Source organism: Schistocerca nitens, chromosome 1, assembly GCF_023898315.1.
Source record: "Schistocerca nitens isolate TAMUIC-IGC-003100 chromosome 1, iqSchNite1.1, whole genome shotgun sequence".
Classification (NCBI taxonomy): Eukaryota; Metazoa; Arthropoda; class Insecta; order Orthoptera; family Acrididae; genus Schistocerca; species Schistocerca nitens.
Window position 1 is genome coordinate 1,100,725,533 of NC_064614.1, and position 18,281 is coordinate 1,100,743,813.

General features: G+C 42.4%; 1 protein-coding gene across 1 annotated transcript; it reads left to right on the forward strand.

Moving 5' to 3' along the window:
- The first annotated feature begins 8,715 nt into the window (after positions 1-8,715).
- On the forward strand, positions 8,716-9,175 carry LOC126238393 (cytochrome c oxidase subunit 5A, mitochondrial-like). The gene is given in 2 exon segments (XM_049947787.1): positions 8,716-8,904; positions 8,906-9,175. Coding segments are annotated over 2 exon segments (459 nt in total).
- The last annotated feature ends 9,106 nt before the right edge of the window (positions 9,176-18,281 follow it).

Consider the following 18,281-nt stretch of genomic DNA (forward strand, 5'->3'; position numbering starts at 1 on the left):
CATAATAAATGATGAGGACAAGGTATCGTTAACTTACGCTGGGTTCGATTCCCGGCGGGGTTAGGGATTTTTGCTGCCTCGAGATGACTGGGTGTTGTGTCGTCTTCATCCTCATCATTCATCCCCATTACGGTCGGAGGAAGGCAATGGCAAATCACCTCCTCTAGGACGTGGCCTAGTACAGCGGTGCGGGTCTCCCGCATCGTCCCCTACGCTCCTCGTAGTATGGGACCTCATCATCATCATCTGAAGCACAATGAACAGACTCAGAGTGATGATATTCGCCCTGGGTAGTTAGCTGTGGTTTCACTATTCGGGTGTATGGCCTCAGTAGTTGTACACCTCAGCTGGTTCTGAACGACTTCCAGCAGACAATCACGAACGTTGTAGTTGTCGTCTTTACCTCAGTAGCTGGATGTTGGGAAGCTGAGGAAGTGAATAATTTCTGTAGATTCTTGGCGTAAGTTACGAATACCTTGCCCTCACCATTTATTATGGTAATGACTTATATGGTAGGCATATGTTAATTAATTAATTTATTAATCTGAAACAGCTATCAAATTATAATGTACAAAATTCAGAGCTATCTCAGCGTCAATCACATGTCACGAAGAGTAAATTAATAATGACGTTAGTGCATTTAGAGTACAAAGACACGAATATCACGAAGGTTCTCACCATATAATCCTGTTAATCTCTGTCCTTACATGCTGCATGACATAGTCACAAGTTACAAGTGTGAGAATTGTGCTTGCCACTTTATCTGTCACACAGTATTTGTACCAACAATATAACTGAACACGAATTTATGTCAAAACGTTAAGAGTAAATAGAAATAAAATAGCAAAACTGAGAACCATATGCCACTGGAAATGTCACAAAGAAAAGAGCACTGAGTTACCAGACATCATGGCAAGACACTGGACGTGTCAGTCGTCGGCTGCTGAAGCCTTATGGTGATACATCCCATGCTTTGAATTAGAGGTATCTGTAGTGGACTGTTAAGGCAGCCAGTCCACAGTGAAGTAGCCGAAAGGGCACGCGTCAACTCACGCCGTCTGGCGTTAAGTCTGGAACAGGATTGGTAATGAATGTGATAAAGAAAAGAACGTAGCTACTAGAACACTTAACTTTTATATTGTCCTTTGGTATACAGCATTCTGGATGATACAAGTGAGACTCTATCTGGAGGTACATGCAACGTTACAAATGGTTAATGGCGCCTTGCTAGGTCGTAGCCATTAACTTAGCTGAAGGCTATTCTATCTGCTCGGCAAATGAGCGAAAGGCTTCGTCAGTGTAGTCGCTAGCAAAGTCGTCGTACAACTGGGGCGAGTGCTAGTACGTCTCTCGAGACCTGCCTTGTGGTGGCGCTCGGTCTGCGATCCTGACAGTGGCGACACGCGGGTCCGACATGTACTAATGGACCGCGGCCGATTTAAGCTACCACCTAGCAAGTGTGGTGTCTGGCGGTGACACCACAGTATCACTTGCTTAAATATATAAGTCAGAGAAAATATGTTCGTGACTGGGAGCAGTCGAAAAGTGGTGAGCACCCCACTGTTGGGGTGTTTTAAATCGTAGGTGCTGATACCAGAGCTAACGATCCACTGACTATACGGAAGTGGGCAGCAATCAGACGGCACTACCTGCTGAGGTGGAGGTAGGAGTTCCATGGAGCATATGGTGCCTAAGAAAGAGCTCCAGGAAATCTCAGAACGCGCAGTGTCAAAGATAATAAATGTATTGTATTATCACGTTAAATATCAGATACGTTATGTATGTAGTATAGAGATGCAGTATACGAGATGGTAGCTGTCCTCATTTATCATGTACTGAGATGTTATTCTGAAGGCAATTTAAGAGTACAGGGTACTGTTCCGGCTCAATATTATGTAAAAATCAACACCGATTTCCTTCAGGCACTGTTTATTATCTATATGTTTTACACATTTTTTGTTAATATCAGGTAATGCAGCACACTTTCTAAACAAATTAGAAGTATTTTGAAGATTTTTGAACCTGCTTAGGGTTATTAAAAAAATTACAAAGATATTGAGGCATTCTCTTTCCAAAATGCTTCCTCAAATTGAGGTACCATTTACTCCAATGTTATACATTTGAAGGAGACCAAATTTTACCAGATATGCATGACAAGACGGCTGAGGAACTAGATCTATTTAATTCCATCTATTATGTATATTACAAGGATAAAAATACCACATGTTACATTTTAATTTTTACAATTTTTTCTTAACAAAAATGTTAGTTTTTCTATAATTTAGTTGATTCTGCAATAAAGCTTAGGTCTACTACATAAGTATGGACTATTGCAAGTTACAGAAAAAAGTTAGAGCAATGCTTTATAAATTTTAGGAAATATTTGTACCTGAATTCTGAAAAATACAACTTGCGGGAAATTGCGAATGAAGACATGAGTCCAATTAAACTGTGCCTCAGAACACTCCGGAAACACAGTCTTTATCCTACAGCATTTCTTCATCTTCAAGCTTCCTCTTGGCATTCCTTTCAGCACTTCTTGCTTCTTTGGTAACTTGAAGAGTTAATGTTTCAGCTTGATGCACCTGTTGTCTGTCACACGCAAGCAATTGATCTTCCATATTAGAACCACATATTATGCCTAAATTTCTCAGGACTTCCAACATTCCTATCACTCCATCATTGAAACTACATCCAGTACACCAACTTTTAATGTATTTAGTTCTACAAAAGCATTCTTGGGTAATCTTTGCAATGGTTGAAACTTTCATTTGTATTCCGAGTGCCCCCATGAAGACATTTACTAAGCAAAACAGGGTCACTTAGGTCTTTAAAAATTGGTTTTATTTAATTCATAGCAGACTCAGGAAGAGAATGCTTATGATGCTGTATTTGACCACTTTCTTTTGATTTTTGGTAACCACACCAAAAATCTGCTCCTTCAGGGCAAAGTCTGTGAACAGGGTGGTCATCTGTGGACGACTTATGAAAGTAGGTGGCCCATACAGCTTTTGTCATTGCTGTAACATCATTCAAAGGTGCAGTTCGTCTAATGGCCAGTCCATAATAACTCTGAAGAAAGTCTATTTCAGTTTCTGTCAATCTGCCTCGGCCGGACAGAGATTTTCCATCAGGTAGCAACTTTCATTTCTCTTCGTAGCTTCCTCAGTCTAGCACCCATCCTCTTTCGCCGTGTCCACAACACTCCAATTTTTTTACCAAGGAATCACCATAAACATTGAAATCATTAATTTTATTGAAAGCTTTAGAGTTCTCATTGCCTAGGTACTTCTTATATCTAACGTTATAAACGGGCACCGACCTCTGAAATATTTTTAGAGCTCCATCACACTCTATACCTCCACCGTAACCACCATAATTCTTAGAACACTGATGTTCAGTATGTCCTTCAGTGTTAAAATGGCAGGTGTGCCAGTCCTTAGATAAGCACTCAACATCAACAACTTTTCCTTTCGCCAGAGAAGTGGCACTTACAACACCACTCAAGGAACGATGTCCTCAACGTTGCCATGTCCCATCAAATCAACAGCAGTGTCCCTGGTTCCACTAATAATTACAGTTTCGTCTACTGCACGTTTCATAGATGCTTTACACACAACCGTCAAGGAACCTAAAAGTATTTTTATGTACCTGCTGAACCTACTGGCAAAAGGAGGAAGGTCCATCAAATCACAAAACGTTTGAGCAGCCTTTCTTCTTTTTCCTATTGCACACATTGCATACACTAACTTACAATTCACATCATATGAATTATGCACAATGTTCGAAGTCATTTCCGAGGTAGATTTCTTGCAGGATCTACGCAGAACAACTAATTTTGACGCTAAACCCTTCCTGTTACTTTGTTGTTCAGTTATTTTCAGACTGCCTACATCATCACATCGTTTACGTTTTTCTACTTCCTGTATCAAAGAAGATAAGATTCCCACATCAACAACAACAAATCCACTACAAACAGCATCATTGTTAACACAAAAATTTGAATCACCAGGAGGCGTGCCATGCGGGAGTTTCTTCCCTGAAGAACTGATACATTGATTACTTTCAACAGTGTGGCTTGCTTTGTTTGTGAACTGGTTACCACGGAATTTCCTTTTATTGAATTTCTTGATGCGTGGAATAGTTCGTATTTCTTGCACACTAAAAGATATGTACTTCCACAAACATATGTAGGACTTGGGCAACAAACATTCAGTAACACGTGAAGAAACTGCTTCAACGAAGTAAATACTAGCAAAGATAATCATTTACAGACACTAGAAACCTACACTGTTACCAACATATACCATGTATCATATATATAATCGCTGGAAACAGAAAGTTCACTGTTCTTTTCCAAATAATACTGGTTTCTGTAACAGAAATAAAGAGGGCGTGGCTTAAGTTACTGTAACTTTAAAATTTGGTATATATAGGTCATTTTTCATTTGAAACCCTATAATGCATATAGCAATGTAATCAGGAAAGACTATAGAATTTAATAAAGTCATAAAAAATTTCGATTTTTCCACCATTTATAAGCACTCTGTATCCTTAAGAAGGTAAATTGAATCTCATTTCTTATTTATATGGTTGAGTGAATGAGAAAGAGAAGCTAATGAGCCAAGCTGGAGGAAGGAGGTACACGGATTCAGAGCACAGACTAGCTGGACCCTGATTAATAATACTTAATGGCGGCCGAATATTCAGTAAGCGACATTCATTGTATATAAAAGAGTGATCAGATGGCAACATATTTATGTGTTCGGTGGTTGAGGTGAAGTATAACAGACCACCATGCAGCCCAAGACAACCTGAAACACTTCAGCGTATGTGTTGCATTTGTCTATGCATAGCCCTGCTAAAAAAGGGTTTCAGTCCCCACATTAAAATCGTCGGCTATAGATAATCAGTCGTTCCGTATGGCTCCACGAATGTGTCGCGGCGTCATTTCGTCAAAACACTTGCGATTGTCTTGTGCAACTGGTGACGCTGAAGATCGACACTAGATCCTGTTGGCCTCGGATGACGAATTCTTTTATAAATTCCCACATTCTGTGACCCATACGTCTTGCACTGATTATGACCCCACTTTTAAAGTCTGTTACCTTCCGACGTGCTTATATTGTGCTACACACCTGTTTGCAATAGAGCGCGAAGATATCATGTCTATACTCGCACTATACGTCACTTCTGTCCGCAATATTTGTGCGTCATACCCGACCCATGGTTAATGGCAAAATCCTTCCCATTGCTTTTAGCCTTAAAGTAAGACCCACAGAACAGAATTTTCTGGATACTGAAGGATATTTGCAACCTGCACTGAAACACAGACACTGATGCGTCTCTTATCTCTTTTTCTCAAGAATTCAAAATATTGTTTAAAGTGATGCAACTACAGATGAACCACTAGTTAGTTCTACGAGGCGTGAAGAAGCAATGGTGCTGCAGAGATTCGTGGAATGTGCTTGAGAATATTTAGAAATACCAGAAAAAGGAGAAAATATAGAATCAAATGCGACATCGTCGCTGTAGAAGATGGTGGCGATCCAGGAACTGATGAAGTAGTTCTTTCATTTACGGAATCATTGTATTTGATTCCCATATTTACGGTAATTTGTGATCTAAGTGGAATAAAGAATCTTTTCAAGCGAAAAATATAAGAATGAACGCGGAGCAATTCAAGATATGTGTACGCAATGTGGGACAAAGCGTATACATTTTCCTACTGGTGTTTCGTCACGTACCATACAGTCACATCCTTGTTACGTATACGGTAAGTTGATGATTTTAAAAAGAGGACATAATAATAATAATAATACATCATGGTAACTGGCAACCGGTACAATTATTTTAGATTATTAATGGAGCAAAGATAAGGAATAGTACTAATACACTAATGGTTGTCAAGTATTATTGTTGTGTGAACTTTTGGTTACATGATGGTTTTCATGTACTGGTACAGAAGCTGTCCCTATAAATATACTCAATTACATACGTAGGTTACAATCTGTTAAAAAGTTCTACATAGGATGCAGACTGCTTGCGAGGTCTGCATTTAAGACCAAGTGAATTATGTGACAAGTAAAAATAGTATAATAAGTAGGAAGTAAAACTTGTTTTTTTCTCAGTTGGCGGCGTTGGAATTTTCTCTGTTGCACACATAATTCTCTATAACCCACAAGACCTCACTAGCAAGCGGATTCAAAAGTGGCATGCTGATTCCAAGAACGTCACGCGCGCATTTAATTTTGTAACAGAATTAGAAAACTTGTTCTAGAGGGTCACTTGATAGGCTGTTGAGCTCCGACACCTGATGACAGTCTATAGAATGTGGCCATACACACTAACAATAATTACTATAAAAATTGTAATTTCCCTAAATCGTTTGAGGCAAATGCCGGAATGGTTCCTCTGCAACAGTACAGCCGACTTCCTTCCCCATCCTTCCCTAATCCGATGGCACCGATGCCCTCGCTCTTTGGTCCCCTCCCCCAAATCAATCAGCCAAGCAAAACTTAAAGTTCATGCCAAGGAATTGTGAAGGTAATTTTTTGTGTGTGTGTGTGTGTGTGTGTGTTTCTAGATGAAGTGTGGCACAGGAAGGAAACACTTCAGGTGTATTATTTTTTCCTCGAGAACACAGTGTCCGTGGTGGTGCCTACTGCCAGACGGTATTAAAACTGTCTAGATATTCAAGCAAAGCAATAAGAAATAAATAGCGGGGGATTTATGCTAAGCAGTATAACGTTTGTACCCACGTTGTGCATGACACCAGGGAATCGTTATAATTCTCTGGATACAATGTTTCCGAGTATACACACACAAGTGTTTCCAATCGAATGCCATTTCTTTCAGAAAATATCGGTATTGTCAGACCGAAACGGGATTCAAGAAGCTGTGATGAAGTAGCTGCTAGCAATTGGAAGACTTGCACGACTTTGTAATTTCTAAAAGATTTACCGACTGTCTCATAATGTATTGGCATCAGTGGTCATTAAGTGGAAGGGTAATTATAAGAACAATCGAAACAAAATGCAGTGTGGGATCCGTACCAGATAGGATTGATAGAAGAGATAGAGAAGATCCAACGGAGAGGAGAGCGCTTCGTTACAGGATCATTTAGTAATCGGGAAAGCGTTACGGAGATGATAGATAAACTCCAGTGGAAGACTCAGCAGGAGAGACGCTCAGTAGCTCGGTACGGGCTTTTGTTGAAGTTTCGAGAACATACCTTTACCGAGCTGTCAAGCAGTATATTGCTCCCTCCTACGTATATCTCACGAAGAGACCATGAGGATAAAATCAGAGAGATTAGAACCCACACAGATGCATACCGACAATCTTTCTTTCCACGAGCAATACGAGACTGGAATAGAAGGGAGAACCGATAGAGGTACTCAAAGTACCCTCCGCCACACACCGTCAGGTGGCTTGCGGAGTATGGATGTAGATGTAGATGTAGATTAATACAGAAACAACTGGTTTGCTGCTACCCACCATAACATCCACTCCTGGGCCTATCTCTCCATCTCAGACCAGTACTTCCACCCATCGTCCTCAGTTGTTATTGAACATATTCCAAAATCTGTCTTTCCCTGTTGTTTTAACCCCCTACACTCAGCTTCTTATAGTATTACGGAAGTCATTCCTTGATGTCCCCACACACGTACTATCACCCTGTCCTTCTAGTCAGTATTTTCCACATGTTGCCCTACTCACCGATTCTGCGGAGAACTTCCGCATTTATTTTCAGTTCACCTAATTTTTTTACACCCCTCTGTAACACCACGTATCAGAAGCAACGATTTTCTACTTTTTCGGTTTTATCAGAGTCCATGATTCACTTCCGTGTAATGCTTTGCTTCAAAAGTATAAGGAAAGGTCAAATGAAAGCGAGACACATGGAAAAAAAAGTAAGTAAACTGTTCATTATTTCAAAAGTAATCGCCATAATTCTTGATACAGTCATCCCACAGTGAGAAAAGTCAGGCAATGCCTTCAACCAAAATTGTTTGCGGTTGCCTACGGAGCCATTTTTGCACCACTTCATCCGTAGCAAATCGACGGCCACAAATACCTTTCTTCAGGGCAGCAAAAATACGGAAATCGTATGGGGGGAGGGATCGTGACAGCATATAGGATGTGTAACAGCTTCCCAGCGAAACTTCTGCAGCGTACAGGAAACAAGCTTGGCAACATGCAAGCCAGCATTTTCTTGGTTAATTGTTTCGATTACCCTGCAGAATTTTCTCTGCGAAGTGAAACCTTTTACCACAATAATTTAGGATTATAACACACAACGTAAGTTAGAATAAAAGTAAACATACGAAAAAATGTATGAAGAGGACACAATACATAGCACATTAAAAAGAGTCGAAGGAACACATAACCAAGCCTAAACTTTGAAGCCATGTTTACAAACACACTACAGAGATGTCAATAGCTGTAGCGACGCCAGCGCTCCAAGCGGTTACATTTCACATTGTAGCGAACAGAAGACGAACAAACTTTGTGATCAATTCTATGGCGAGGCTCTAGATTTCATCACGTCTCTTTGATGAAAGGCTATGTTTGACAAAGCTCCGTATTACACTATCAAACTTTCATTGACATAAATATTTGACATACCGACTTTGACAAGGAAATGTGATAGTGTGATACTAGCTCTCGGTAGAGGCTAAAGTATTTACTGTATAATAATCGGTTACCAAAATGACGCGAACGGTTGCTCTTAGACTACATTCATCTTTACGGGGCATGGCATTTGAAAACGGTGCGGCGTGCTCCGCCATTCCGTCACGTTTAATGTCGTCGCACACCGAAACAGAGGGAGAATTTGATGCTCGGTATGAAGCATTTTTTAACAGAGAGGATATTGATGGCTGGGAGGTGCGCAAGGCAATGAATGAACGACCTTGTTGGTTTTGACCTGGCACCAGAGCCAAAAATTATAAATGCAGCATTGAGGGCATGCCGTAAGATAAATGATTACGCCCTTTCAGTAAGGTTCCTGGAGCCCGTAAAGGATAAGTGTGGGGGCAAAGTCGAAGAAATTTATCCATACGTAATACAAGAAATCCGACCGATGTTGGAAGAGCTCGGAATCAACACTCTTGAAGAACTTGGTTATGACAAACCAGAATTACCATTGCAGAGTGTGTATGATATGTAGCTTTCGTATGCAACCGCAAATATTTTTCCATGAAGGCTTCAAATTGTTCAAATGGCTCTGAGCGCTATGGGACTTAACGTCTGAGGCCATCAGTCCCCTAGAACTTAGAACTACTTAAACCTAACTAACCTAAGGACATCACACACATCCATGCCCGAGGCAGGATTCGAACCTGCGACCGTAGCGCCTAGAGCCGCTCGGCCACTTCGGCCGGCATGAAGGCAGTGACCGCCTTGTCTCCCAGTTGGATAAGTATATTAACACTTATGGCGATTACTTTTGAAATGATAAACGGTTTACTTACCTTTTTTTCATTTGTCTCGTTTTCATTTGACTGCTCCTTACACATTCTGAGAAATTTGTTCCTCCTATTAATGGCGATGTCTGATGCTGGTAAATATCATTTGGCCAGCAATGCCACGTTTACCTGCGGCAATTTGATTTTTACGTCCTTCTTGCTTCGGCTGCCAATTTTGCTACCTAGGTGGCAGAATTAATTCACTTCGTCTACTTCGCAGTCATCAATTCTCATGTTAGGTAGATCATAATTCCCAATCCTTTTACTCCTCCTTTCTGTCCTATTCATCCCGTTTAGTGTTAATCCAAATTCTGTTCTCATTAGACTGTTTATTCCATTCAACACGTGCTGTATTTTTCCTCACTTTCGCTGAGGATAGCAACGTCATCATTGAATTTTATCAGTGACATTTTTCCATCAAGAATTTTAATTCCACTTGTAGAAGTTTCTTCTATTTACTTCCATCAATGCTTCTTCAAGCATACGTTGACGAGGATCGGTGAAAAGCTGTATCCACGCTCCTACAAAGTTGTTACCGAGAGAGAGGACGCAATGGCTGGTTCACTCGGCTGCATGAGTATCGAGATTCGATTCCCGTCCGTTCGTCCAGACGTTTGGTCCCCTTTGCTTTCTCAAACGATTAAGGAGACAGCCGGAAAGATACTTCGATACGAATGCGACCGATTTCCGTCCTCATCTTTGTATTTCCTGAGCCTCTGTTGTTATGATTTGGGCATTGGCAGCACCTTAAAGCCATGTCTTTTTAACATTCTAATAGCCTCACTATAATCTAGTGCATTCAGCTACACTGGATAATAACATATGACTGCTCTTCTTCCAGAATAGTTAGTAATAAATACGTGAGAGATAAAACAGAGAGAAGGCGGCAGTTACCTGACAAATTTCTTCGTCAGTATGCCACAAATGGTCAAACTGTTCTCATATAGACACCTATTTGAAATAAGATGAAAGGAATTTATAGTAACTGCAACAGAAATGTGGACTATTAGAGAATCATGAGATTCCGTTTCAGTGGATGTGGGAACTGGAGGAAATAGCTACAAAACTTGTGCAAAGTAATCAGTTTCTACAGCAGCATCTGTGTCTAAGGCTGCTCCTTAACTACACTCCTGGAAATGGAAAAAAGAACACATTGACACCGGTGTGTCAGACCCACCATACTTGCTCCGGACACTGCGAGAGGGCTGTACAAGCAATGATCACACGCACGGCACAGCGGACACACCAGGAACCGCGGTGTTGGCCGTCGAATGGCGATAGCTGCGCAGCATTTGTGCACCGCCGCCGTCAGTGTCAGCCAGTTTGCCGTGGCATAAGGAGCTCCATCGCAGTCTTTAACACTGGTAGCATGCCGCGACAGCGTGGACGTGAACCGTATGTGCAGTTGACGGACTTTGAGCGAGGGCGTATAGTGGGCACGCGGGAGGCCGGGTGGACGTACCGCCGAATTGCTCAACACGTGGGGCGTGAGGTCTCCACAGTACATCGATGTTGTCGCCAGTGGTCGGCGGAAGGTGCACGTGCCCGTCGACCTGGGACCGGACCGCAGCGACGCACGGATGCACGCCAAGACCGTAGGATCCTACGCAGTGCCGTAGGGGACCGCACCGCCACTTCCCAGCAAATTAGGGACACTGTTGCTCCTGGGGTATCGGCGAGGACCATTCGCAACCGTCTCCATGAAGCTGGGCTACGGTCCCGCACACCGTTAGGCCGTCTTCCGCTCACGCCCCAACATCGTGCAGCCCGCCTCCAGTGGTGTCGCGACAGGCGTGAATGGAGGGACGAATGGAGACGTGTCGTCTTCAGCGATGAGAGTCGCTTCTGCCTTGGTGCCAATGATGGTCGTATGCGTATTTGGCGCCGTGCAGGTGAGCGCCACAATCAGGACTGCATTCGACCGAGGCACACAGGGCCAACACCCGGCATCATGGTGTGGGGAGCGATCTCCTACACTGGCCGTACACCACTGGTGATCGTCGAGGGGACACTGAATAGTGCACGGTACATCCAAACCGTCATCGAACCCATCGTTCTACCATTCCTAGACCGGCAAGGGAACTTGCTGTTCCAACAGGACAATGCACGTCCGCATGTATCCCGTGCCACCCAACGTGCTCTAGAAGGTGTACGTCAACTACCCTGGCCAGCAAGATCTCCGGATCTGTCCCCCATTGAGCATGTTTGGGACTGGATGAAGCGTCGTCTCACGCGGTCTGCACGTCCAGCACGAACGCTGGTCCAACTGAGGCGCCAGGTGGAAATGGCATGGCAAGCCGTTCCACAGGACTACATCCAGCATCTCTACGATCGTCTCCATGGGAGAATAGCAGCCTGCATTGCTGCGAAAGGTGGATATACACTGTACTAGCGCCGACATTGTGCATGCTCTGTTGCCTGTGTCTATGTGCCTGTGGTTCTGTCAGTGTGATCATGTGATGTATCTGACCCCAGGAATGTGTCAATAAAGTTTCCCCTTCCTGGGACAATGAATTCACGGTGTTCTTATTTCAATTTCCAGGAGTGTATTTAATTTAAAAATAACTGCAATTAATAATTTATCTTCAAAGTGAGTACCATTAAACTTGTATACTGTCTGACAAAAAAAAAAAAAAAAAAAAAAAAGCGTAGCACCAGAAGGGGAGTAGGAAGTAAATTGAGACTTTGCGGGTTGAGATGGTATGTAACGTTATTCGAGTAATTACCTATATCGAGTCAAATTTTGAAACAACATAGCAGTATGATCCCACTTGCCCTGGATGCATGTACTAATTCGGTTGGGAATGGTGTCATAAAGCCTTTGTATCCTCTCCTGAGGCAAACTGGCACACATACTGGCACTGGAATAGAGAACACATCTGAAATTGTCCCCTACATATTCTACCGGGCCACGGGAGTACCTCAAGATCTCGCAGACAGATTATAGAAAGACATACCGTGCGTGAAGCAGAATCGTGTTCTTGAGAAACAGCACCACAATACTGTCCTATGAGAGATAACCGGTGGCGGCTCGTGAGGATACGTTCTGGGTGTTTATTGTGTAATTTCTACAGTGTACTTCCATCTAAACAGAAAGATAAACAAACGACTACTACGTAACATACGAAATCGCTAACGTTGTTCATGCGACAACAGAGCGTTCTGTTGGTACCGTAGGCTCCTGCTCAGCTCACACACAAACTACAACGGAGTCCTTGATGCTCCATACGGTTGTGTAATAGTTGAGGGTCGGGAACCATATGCGGAAGCAAATGCAACATCTGACCGAAGACTTCCGATTTCTGCTGATTTCTGCAAACTAAAAAATATGCCTCTGTCACGTTCGAGGTGAAAGATCTGATGAAGAGCATGGACAGGGCTTTGGATGTTTTGAAGGTTTCTTTTAATGAGTGGGTTAACAGACGTTTATCGAAACATTGAAATAGCTTTGAGGAAATTTATGTTAAATCTAGCGACAGCAGTACCTTGTGAACTCAGTTTCAAAAAGTTAAAGTTGACATAAAACTTGACGCAGAGTATGGATGGAAGCGAACTGTCGAATTTAGCCATCTCCATTGACAGGACACGACAGTGCTGCTAAACTTGACTAAACGTCATAATCAATGACTTTCCTTGGCCAAAGAAAGGAAATGCAAAGGGAGACTAGGATAAAAACAAAATTTCTGAAAATGGATATTTTCTCAACTCTTAATTGCAGCCCTCTTTCTTTTATGCACAATTAATGATTTAGGAGGAAAAACAAAAATATTCTTCACTAGCATACGAAAAGCAATGTTGGCCAACAGTAGCTGCCATAAATATTAAACGGAGACGGAGGACAATTTTTATCACTATTCTGCGAATGCTATTTCACCCTTCGAATAGGTACACTTTTCAAGAGAACTATAAGTGTTAAAACAGTGAAATTTTTACTGAATGTACGTATATAACATATATGCCTACACTTACAAGTAAAATGACAAAACACCTCATTTGAATTTGAAGAAAATTTTTTTTCATTCTCTCACTAATAAAATTTCACTTTTTTCAATACGTTAATTACTATAAAACAGTTTATGTTGGGTTTGTGATTCTCAGTTTACTTGTAATAACATATTACCATCCTGAGTACAAATTGCCCAAATTTCATAGTTCCAACTCAATTATTTTAGAAAATAATGGTACCTGAAAGAAAAAAATGTAATTTTGAGAAAAACCAATTTAAAGTTTAATATTGCAATTTTAGTATAGTTACTGGTGGGAATTACTTACCACTAATATTTTCCTGCACCATACTGAGCATCATCTGAATCATACTGGTCTTCTTTTCTTCTCTTGGTCCATCTTCTTTTCTGCCTAGCTTGTTTTGTGCATTTTAAATTAGAAATTTTTGCTTTGTGGATTCTCTCTTCATCTTTTTGCACCAAAGATTTTGCAATATTTACACTAGTTTTTATAGCCAATACTTCCAAAATATCCGGTTTTCTTGTTGCACCATCACTCAAGCATGAAACAGCATCATAAACAACAAATTTGAGGATTGTATTCTGAACAAATGCAGTTTTCGGTAACCGAGTCCAAATGACAGAATTCCCACATTCATTTAAATATCGTGATTTCCTGTGAAGACATTTCTTCAACAAAGTATCTTTACAACGATCTCTAAATATAGTTTTAATTTCATTCGTTGCTGCTGCATGTAAAGAATATTTGTGGTCATGTACTGCACTTCTCCTGTATTTGCACCAAGTGTCAGGACCATTCGGGCAAAGACAGTACTGAGGATTTTCATTTGTGGAAAGCTTATGGAAAAAGAAAGCCCATACAGATTTTATCATGTTCTCTAAATTTCCAACATTTCTTCTTAGGGCCAAGCCACAATAATTCTGTAATCTATTTCCACGCTGGTGAGGCGACCTTTACCACCTATATCTTATCATCTTCCAGTACTGTTTTGAATTTTCTTTTAACAATCTTCTCAACATGGACCCTATTCTGTTCTGGACATTCCCAATGCATTCTAATTTAGAAATAGAATCAGGAAATAGCGTATTACGAATAATGGAAACCTGCACATTATCTCTGCATGGTGCAAAAAAGAAGGCGTGGCATTTAATTGCCAGATCGGATAGAACGTCAGGAAAACCATCATAACTCAAGTTTTTCATTTCTGTATTGAATTTCAATTCCCCATCAGGGCGTGCTGGCAGCAGCATATGCACTGCTCTTCAGCCAACAGACAATAATGATACAACAGAAGACATTTAAAATTACAAAGGAGAAAATATGATGGGCAAATGTATAAAAAGGGGGAACATAATGGACGAGAACAGACAAAAAGGGGATGACTGTAAAATGGAGGAAAAAAACCTTAAAAAGTATTGAGCACAAAAACCACACACTGGGTCAATTAAAAGAACACAAGGCAAAGTATGGCTTCAGCATAAAAGTATCGACAGACGGTATAGCACATAACAAACACTGACAGTAACACTGTATACAAGTCCAGCACACAACCAAAATCACAGTTCTTGACGCACAAGAGACCAGCACGAAACACAACACTGATGTAGCACACTGATGACGATGAGCAAAACGGAGGATCTTCCAGGCGCAAGGAGATGAGAAGAAGCGAGGGAGGGGAAGAGAGGGTGGAAGACGGGCGGGGAGCGCGCCACAGAGGGGTGGGTGGGGAGGGAAGGACGTAGGAGGGAATGAGGCAAGAATGGTATGCAGGGACTCGGGGGGGGGGGGGGGGAGGAAAAACCGATCTGGGAGAAGGAGGGGAGAGGAAAAGGGGGACCCTGGGGAGGGGCAACAAGGCCAGGTTACAGTTGGAAGGAAGGGTATATGTCATGGCGAAGTTTAAAATCCGGGAGGTGGACGTGCTGGAAATTGCCCTGATGAAGGAGATGGAGGGTGTGGAGGTGGAGAGAGGGAGGGATACAGTGATAGAGGTGCGGTAGCGGGCGGGGGTGGAGAGGAAGGAGGAAACCAGGGGGTAGGGATCAAGCTTGCGGACAGTGTAAAGGATACGGAAATTTTGGAGGAGAAGGAGGAAGTGGGGGAAGGGGATGAGGTCGTACAGGAGCCGTGTGGGGGAAGGAAGGCGGATGCGCAAGGCAAGGTGGAACACATGGCTTTCGAGGATTTGGAGGGCCTTCTGAAAGTGGGTGGGGGCAGAGATCCAGGCCACGTTGGCATAACAGAGGATAGGGTGGATTAGGGATTTGTAGATGTGGAGGATGGTGGAAGGATGCAATCCCCATGGTTGGCCGGACAGGAGTTTCAGGAAGTGGAGGCAGGAATGGGCTTTCTGCTGGATGGTCAGGAGGTGAGGGGTCCAGGTGAGGTGATGGTCGAGGGTGAGACCAAGGTATCTCAGGATGGGGTTGAGTTGGATGGGACGACCATAAAGGGTGAGGTAGAAATCATGTAGATGGAAGGAGCGGGTGGTGCGGCCTTTGATGATTGCCTGGTTTTTGGAGGGATTGAGATGAAGGAACCACTGGTTACACCAAGTGGTGGAGTGGTAAAGGTGTGTTTGGAGGGCATAACTGAAGAAAAAAGTTGTCATATTTACAAGAAACCAAAACTGTTTTATGCATAAAATAGCATACAGTTTAAATACATTAAAAAAAAAAATTTTGAGCCTGTTTGCCTTCCGTCTCTTAGAACGTAGATTTTTCAGTTGTTTCAGAAAGATCAAACAGTTTGCAACTGGTTTACTAGAATGATACGTTTTATTTGTTGTGCGCAATATTTTCCATCAGTAAGCTATCTAACCAAAAGTATCTGGACCCCCTCTATAACGCGGAATTGACCACTAGATGTCGTGAAAGGCGAACCCGCCAGTGTAAAAGGAGGCAGGGAGTATTGAGTTATCAGTAGAGAAAGAGTAATCGCAGATTGGGTCGGTCAGGAGAGCTCATTGACTTTGAAAGTAGGCTATCATTGGTTGTGACATATATAACAAACAGCCACACACGTTTCAGCCCTTCTAAAACCACCCGACTGTTCGTAATGTGACTGTGGAGAGAGAACGGCCTGCCGGTGTGGCCATGCGGTTCTAAGCGCTTCAGTCTGGAACCGCGTGACCGCTACGGTCGCAGGTTCAAATCCTGCCTCGGGCATGGATGTGTGTGATGTCCTTAGGTTAGTTAGGTGTAAGTAGTTCTAAGTTCTAGAAGACTAATGACCACAGATGTTAAGTCCCATAGTGCTCAGAGCCATTTGAACCATTTGAGAGAGAACGCGAAGGAACAACCACAGCAAATCCAAGACCACGCAGACTGGGTCCTTCGGAGTGTTATAAAAATCGCATGAAATCAGCGGAAGGAATCACTCGTGAGTTCCAAAGTAGTACCAGCAGTCCAGTTAGCACAGTGGCTGTGCGTGGGGAGTTAAAGTGAATGGGATGTAATGGTCGAGCACCTCCTTATAAGTCATACTTTTTTTTTTTAACCAATGCTAAGCGACGCGTGAGGTGGTGTAAACAGTGACCCACTAGACAGAGGATGACTGGAAACGAGGGATTTAGACTGAAGAATCAGGTTATACCCTGTGGAAATCTGACGGAAGGGTTTCAGATTGAAGAATTCCTGGAGAAGGTGTACTGCCCACCGTGAAGCACGTTGGAGGTAGTGTTGCAGTACGGAGATGTCTTTCGAAGTTAGGGTGCGGCCATCTTATTTCGCCTAAGAAAACGCTAAATGTGGCAGGATATCAACACATTTCACAGCATTGTGTACTGCGTATAGTAGAAAAAGAGTTCGGAGGCGATAATTGTATCACCATGACAACGCTTCCTGTCATAAAGCAGTATCTACGAGGGAATGGTTTGTGGACAGTAACATTCCTGAAATGGCTTAGCCTGTCCATAGTCTCGATCTGAACCCAATGGAACACTTTTGGGATGAGATAGAGCGTCGGCTCCGCTCCAGACCCCGATCTCCATCACCACCTTCTCTGTTTCGGTTCTTGATGAAGAATGGACCACCATTCCTCCACAGACATTCAGAAAACTCAGAGAAACTGTTCCCAGCAGAGTTCTGATAGAAGTCTATATTTAATAATGGTGTCATTCCATTTACTGTGTGGAACTGTATATACTTTGTTTTGTCAAAGTTTAATGAGAGCTAATTTACAGAGAACCACTTAATGATTTCCTGAAAAACATCGTTTACAATTTCATCAGATGACCTTGCTACACTGAGTCTAAGTGAAGAAGAATTACATGATCTGCTGAATGGAATGACCAGTCTAATAGGTGCAGAATATGGACTGAGAATGGATCGAAGAAACACGAAAGTAAAGAGAAGCAGCAGAAACGAGAACAAGGAGAAACTTAACATCAGGATTGATGGTCACAAAGTAGGTGAAGTTGAGGAATTCTGCTGCCTAGGCAGCAAAATAATCAATGACGGACGGAGCAAGGAGGATATAAAGATGTCTAGCATTGGCAGAAAGGGCATTCCTGGCCAAGAGAAGTCTACTAGTATGAAACATAGGTGTTAATTTGAGGAAGAAAATTCTGAGAACGTTTCTAGCACAGTATTGTACGGTAGTGAAACGTGGACCACGGGAAAACCGAAACAAAAGAGAAGCGAACCATTAGAGATGTGGTGCTACAGACGAACGTCAAAAAGAAAATGGACTTATAGGGTAAGGAATGAGGAGGTTCTGGACAGAACCGGAGAGGAAAGGAATATGTGGAAAACACTGACAAGGAGGAGGGACAGGACGACGGGACATCTGTTAAGACGTCAGGGAATGACTTCCATGTTACTAGAGGGAGTTGCAGAGGGC